We start from the raw sequence: 7,062 nt of genomic DNA on the forward strand, positions 1-7,062 counted from the left end.
TAAATAAAATAAGTGAATAGAATTATTAAATGCCTTTCTACATATTTTTTCTGTTTTAAGTAATTCTGTTACTTAGTAAAATTAAGAATTTTTTAAACTTTTATACATAATTATAGAAACATAATTATGTATAAAAGTTATAATAATTTCTGTGTTTTCTTTTCTCTTCATCATATTTGATCGAAAAATAATAGTAATTGGAAAATTCCCCTTACTAACATAGTAATAAATTGACGTCACAATACGTCATCGATCCTAAGAGTAGCTGATTTGGCGGAGAAGACGAACTTTATCAGAAGCGCTGCAGGCAACCAGACGCCAGTTCGGGTTTGTTTGTCGACGTGTGAGAATGGAAGTGAATAGAAAAGGTGCAGAGAGTCGACTTTTATTGATTAATCTCAAAAATATATTATATTTGAAGAGATTTGACGAAACCCGCTGGCTATTGTTCTAAAACAGTATAGGATGAGTACTAACAGAACTGCTTATATATCGTCAATTCTAGCCAACACGACTTGCTACGAAGCGAAACCGGATGTTACTACAGCAGTTATTGTAATAGTAGATGCCATCTTGGCCGTAGGAGCCATTTTTGGAAATCTCGTGGTGATGACTGCGGTTTATAAATATCGACAATTACGAACTGTCACCAATGTGTTTGTGGTTAGCTTAGCTGCTGCAGACTTACTAGTAGGTCTAAACGTACCATATTATGTTTTATTTTACTTCAACACTCCACTTTCTTGTAATAAATATGGCTGTTTGTTGAGGTATTGTTCGACTATCTACGCTTCGGGATGCTCTATGTTGTCTTTGGTAGGAGTAGCGGTAGACAGATACGTAGCTATTATTTATGCTCTGTCGTATCCTCGCATCATGACATTCCGTTATGCCACCCTTTATATCGTCATAGTTTGGTTGTACATGGGAGTTATAAGCTCAATGCCATTATTTGGAATTGGAGAAACGTTTAAACCCGGAAACGAATGCGATCTCTACTATACGCATACTTCGACGTATGCTTTAAGTGTTGTGGCTGCTCACGTTCTTTTTACTCTAGTGTCTACTACAGTACTATACGGGATTATCTTTCGAGAAGCGTGGAAACAATCCTTAGCGGTAGCAGCTCTGGAAATAAATCATCGAGTGCATAAAGAAGCAAAGACCGCACGTACGATGGCTTTGGTGCTAGGTGTGTGCTTGATTGGATTTTTGCCATATTTCTGTAGTATCACCGTGCGCTACATCGATGGTATTAAACAAGAACAAGTGGATGCTGTTAAAAGATGGATGGTTTGCTTATATTTTGGAAAATCAGCGCTAAATCCTATTGTGTACGGATGGAAAAATCGTGATTTTAGAAGCGCTTTTAAACGTTTATTATTAACTAAAAATAGACCAGAAAGAGTAAATTAGTCAGTTTTATATGTAACAATTTAGGTGAGAATAATAAAAAGAACACAAGAGTATGGTCGTTATAACCTACTTTTAAGATTAAAAAATAACAATTATATGATATATTGTTAATTGTCAAAATGCATTTTTGTTGATGAACAAATGGCATAAGTTTTACTAATGTTAACTATATAAAAGCATCTTGTAATCTTTTTCTATTATATTATAATTTTATATATTTGTTCAGTTTATATGAATAAATGAATTAGTTATTCGGTATAAAGATGTGTACTGCCATTGTTTTACGTATCTATACAACTTCATTTATTTTAATCATTAATATGAAATAATATTAATTAAATAACTTAATGTATTTTCTAAAAATATTTTTAAAATAATTTCCTGCTGATAAATAAGAATGTAATTCGTATAATAGAGAATGAAACAATGAATTTTTCTTAAAAGAATTACGTGAGACAGTTTTTTTTATTAAAAAGAAAATTAAAAATATTTGATAACAATGTCTTTAGTAAACAAAAGAAAACAGTTTTAAAAAATAATATATTGAATTATATACAACAATAATTTTTGTATCGTATTGTGCTGCTGTAAAAATATATTTGATTCAAAAAATGTTTATTTAAATAAAATATTCTTTAGTAAATATTTTTATTTGTTATTATTACTATATAAAACATCCTAAAACTAATAGTAAAGAAAAATCATTCGCAACAAATTTCAAAATAAGTTTATCTGTTGAAACATAAATATCTAAACATTTTTCTCTATTTTACAAAGTTTCAATGAGAATTATCTAAAAAATAAATAGAAAGTTAGCTAATATCTTTCTACAGTCACAAGGGAAATATCCCATTATATATAGAAATCTCTTATCAAGAACGTCGAAGAATCAAGGTTTCTGTTCATAATTTATAATTAAATTTCAGGATACAGTTATATTCTGGAAAATGTAACTAAATTCGTAATATTTGAGTACTTTGGAGTAATTTAGAGTACATTATAAAGTATTCTAAACAATTTAAATATAATGAAGTATCAACAAAGAATATGATTAAAATTATAATTACATACAATTGATATTTATTCCTTAATTTTAATGTAAAATATTGTTTTAAGAAAAAGAAAAAGTAACTTGCTTTAAATTAATGCGTTAACATTCGATAATTAATTACAGCATTTGAATTAAACTGCAATATTTAATTTAATTACAAAAATTTCGATTAAAGAAGTATTTGTATTTTTTTTATATTTGTTTTTAATATTTGTTTTTTTTAAATACAAATATTCAAATAATGAGATTTATTTTTTTATTAAAAATAAACTAAAAATAAGTTATTGTATCTATTGTAAATTATATTAGCTTCTTATCTAAATTAAATATTTGTCTCAGCATCGGAATTCTCATTTGTCTAAGTTGTTACAGCTGTAAAAGTGAAGTTAGACATAAACTTTGTAACCTGAGTGCATTCGATAATAAGAAACGTCTAAGAAAAGTAATTACGTTTTTTATAGTATAAATTTCGGTGTTAAATATGTTGATATTTAACCTGATAAATTATTCTCAAACTATATTTTAATTTTTTAAATTAAATTTGCCCTATAAATTTGATCAAAATATTCAGAACGTATTATTTTTTATAAAAGTAATATATACAAATTACAAAATTTATCATTACGTATTAATATAAATATTAATGAAATAAAAGTTGAATATTTATATATTTGAAATTTGCATAAATAAAATATAAATAACACTTTTTCAACTTTTATAATTTCAAATGGACTATTTTATGCTTAAAATGTTACATTTTCAGATAGAATTCATAAGTTTTTTTATTTAATAAAAATAATTATTTGGTAAAAATCGAGAGTTATAATAAACATAAATAATGTATTAAACATACAAAATATAGTGTTATAATAATAAAGAATTACCGAAAAATTCGCGAACCAAATATTTTTTATGCTGTTACAATAATATGTTTAATTATTAAGTTTCAAATTAATTTAGTCATAAATATTTAAATTATACAGGAAAACTGAATCATAATCATCAAGCACAAAAGAAAAATTTTTGAGCTTATTAGAAATTATGAAAATAAAATGTAATTTGTTTACAAAGAACCAATCACAAACTTATTTAAAAATAAATGAGTGTGATAGCATCCGTTATAAACCAAAGAAAGGAAATGTCTCAGTTGAAGCAGATGGTGATAATATATCTATGTATAATTTTAGTTCGATTTTAATCTTATCACTGAGTTGAGATCTCTGATTTGTTTTTCTTGGAGAGCTTCACTTCACAGAGATTTTTATTGCCTACAATGAGTTTCTTGACATCCGATCTCTACATTCACTTATTAGTTTTTCAACTGCTTTAGACCGAAAAATCAATTTTCATTGAGCTCATACAATATTTATAATTAATTAGATGTTCTATTTTAACTCTTTTATTTTGTGTTTCATATTATTAAATTCTTTATTTTATTTCCTTTTTTAAAAAATTCAACATGGATTGTGTTACTAATCATCTATACAATTTTATTACTAACGAGCTTTCATAATATTTTTTAGACTTTTTAAATCATTGACAATTAATACAGTTTTATGTTTATAATTATAATTGAAATTGTTTTTATTTTTATGTGCATCATTTTATGTCGTACTTCACTTTATTTAAATTTATTTTTTCTTGATTGGTTGGTTTATTTTCCGAAAGAAATACTACCAAACGCAAATTCTACGAACATTTAGAAATTATCAAAATCCATGATAACGTAAGAATAAACGAAAACACAGAGATACAGCTAGATCCCATTTGGCATCCTTATACATCTGAAACTTATTAGTCAACAGGTAATACTTATATCACCAACACCGGATACCATCCTATAGTAGCATCGCTTCTATAGTAGAGAACATTGTACGAGTTGACTGCCTGCAAAACGTATGTAACCTTTGAATTACGTTCGTCTACCATAGTATTTACTTTACAATTAATTTCATTAGCAACAATTTTAATCTCTGGTTACTATTTGTACGGAAAAAATAATATAACGACTGTGAAAGATACCGAATATGAAGTCATCCATGCATCAGCAACAGATGTTTTTTTATGTATATATAAAAGTGTAATTTTGTAATATTTTAATCATAAACCTGTTTTTTTAACAAAAAACCGCTTGTATTTTTGTAGATGCCTTATATAAACCCACCAAATTGTAACAAATACGGCTGAAGACACAGACAACCTGTCCGAAATGCATATCGTCGACATAATAAACTTGTGTCTACCGACTTCTGTGTGATTATTCCGATAACGTCAATAGTGTGTGATAAGTCCTCTATAGAGCCAAAACTTAGTAATCATAGTTCCATATTATTTTTCCTTCCTTTAATTGTTTCAAAAATAAAAGAAATGAAATTTTTCTACTCTCAGCCATAATATTCTAGATAACTTTTACTGTATTTATATTTCTATTAGGAGATACTCTTGCAACGAAATCCAATCGATTATATTTAAGAGACAAGTCATTTGATACCATTCGGAAACGAACATTTGTTTCTTCCTATGTTTTTGCAATGTTGTATAGAAAATTATCCGTAGAAAATGAACTGTAGTTTATTCTGTCACTTTGCTGAGGAAAAAAAAATGTTCATTGTACTATTATATTTTTAAAATTTCTATAATGTTTCATATTTTTTATTCCTTTTATAAGAAAAATATAATAGAAAATTAAATCACTTTTATCTCCTTTATACTAACAAGTAAATAAAAATTAAAATAATGTAAAAATATAATAATTACCTCTTCTTTTGCCAACCTAATTTATTCATTAAAATATTAAATTACAAAACAAGAATATCGATTAATTTATATTATTTTAAAAATTTATGCATAAAACTTTCTTATAATAACATTTATTATTTATTGTGTATTCATACTTTAGTAAAATTATAATATTAAAAATGAATTTGTTAATATTGAAATATTTATAAAACTATCATTTTTGCTTAAGATCTATCTTTGCATCTCAATAAAGAAAAACTAGACATTCTGAACATTATATAGTATTATTTATTATTAACAAATTTAGTAGGTCAAANGCTTCGTAATAAATAAAATTATAGTTTGACTGTGATATATATAACATCTAAACAAGTTTAAAACTTCCTACTTTGTATTGATTTTCAAATATACTTCCTTTCTATACAAAATTTAAAAAGCAATTTTATTTATAAAATATATTTTGACAATTATGAAAATATTCAAAAAATTTTAAAACTTTTAAATTAAATTAATTATAACAGGTCGATAATTAAAAGATTAATTATAACAAACTGATTAACGTGTTTCGAATGTTCAAAATGGGTAGAAAACTAAATTGAATACTTGTGAAAGCCCTTCAAATTATTAAACAAACACTTTTGAGATTAATTAGTATACATACTTGTAATATCACAAACATTAATAATACAATAATTGAACTAAAAAGAAAGGTGATCACAAGCACAGATGAATTTTACATCCGTTCCACATATGTCCAGGGTGAAAGGTTTCTCTCCTTTCTCTCCTCTATCCCCCTGACCAAGCTATTCCTTCCCCTCAGTTCTCCGAATTCTTGACGATCGCAGATGTGAAGTTAATGGGGAGAGATGTTAATGAGTAGCAGATTTTAAACTCTGCTTACAATACTACTCGATTTTATCAAAATAAAATAGACTTTAGCTGATATTAAATAATCCAAATAATATATTGTTATTTGTAAGAATTATCCTAGCTTTGGTTTTTGTCGATAAACTTTGTTATTAAATAAGAATATCTTCACTTCAAAAATACACTTTCAGATTAATTAGAGTAATAAAATTATTTAGAAAATAATTAATTAGACAGAACGGAATTTACATCAAATCTAGAAAAGCTTAAGTCGTCAGGGTTGATCCTGTCATGCAGGCAGGATAGATAGCTAGGAAAGCTACTCTACCTGCGTGACAGAACTAAGTTAAATATACACTTTCCATTGGGAATTAGAGTATTTCTCGACCAAATAGTTAAAATATTTCTAACAAGTCGGCTTCTTTCTATCCTTTCAATGAGAAAGATCCGGAGTGCAAAACAATGCCAATCTAACACTATCAATCTTTTGAAGATCCACCTTTCCGTTGTTAAACTTCAGTTTCCTGTCAGTAGATGAGACGTTTTTTAAGAGAATAGAACAGCAAACATAAAATTATTTTTCTTTTTGTAAGATTTTTAGTACTTTTTTCGTGATAATTAAAGCTACAAATTTAAATCATAAAATAAGACCAACGAATAACGATAAAATAAATGAATTAAAAACTTGTATCAAAGACAAAAAATAATTTTTCATTTTCTACTATTATGTTAAATTATTCATTATACATTTAAAAATTTAAATCTTATGCATAATTTTTAAAACAATTTAATTTTTATAAGATATTCGCACGAATAAATAGATTGACGTCACGCTACTATTGATACATTCTTTTATAATTAATTATTTAAGTTATATATAAATATACATTATTCTTTAATATGTATGAAGTGTAAAATAGTTAAGTGAATTATGTTATTAAAAGTTAAAAATAAAAATACCGTTTCATTATATTCTGTTTGTTTGCTTT

The 7,062-nt window shown here is 25.9% G+C and overlaps 1 protein-coding gene across 1 annotated transcript; it reads left to right on the forward strand.

Annotated features, from left to right (window-relative positions):
* The first annotated feature begins 380 nt into the window (after positions 1-380).
* Positions 381-1,579, forward strand: LOC111616696 (octopamine receptor-like). Its single transcript, XM_023358073.1, has one exon. The coding sequence runs from the start codon at positions 466-468 to the stop codon at positions 1,414-1,416; it is 951 nt and encodes a 316-aa protein (XP_023213841.1). The 5' UTR covers positions 381-465; the 3' UTR covers positions 1,417-1,579.
* The last annotated feature ends 5,483 nt before the right edge of the window (positions 1,580-7,062 follow it).

Source organism: Centruroides sculpturatus, unplaced genomic scaffold (assembly GCF_000671375.1).
Source record: "Centruroides sculpturatus isolate CEXI.00-Female unplaced genomic scaffold, Cexi_2.0 scaffold3829, whole genome shotgun sequence".
NCBI classification, from domain to species: domain Eukaryota; kingdom Metazoa; phylum Arthropoda; class Arachnida; order Scorpiones; family Buthidae; genus Centruroides; species Centruroides sculpturatus.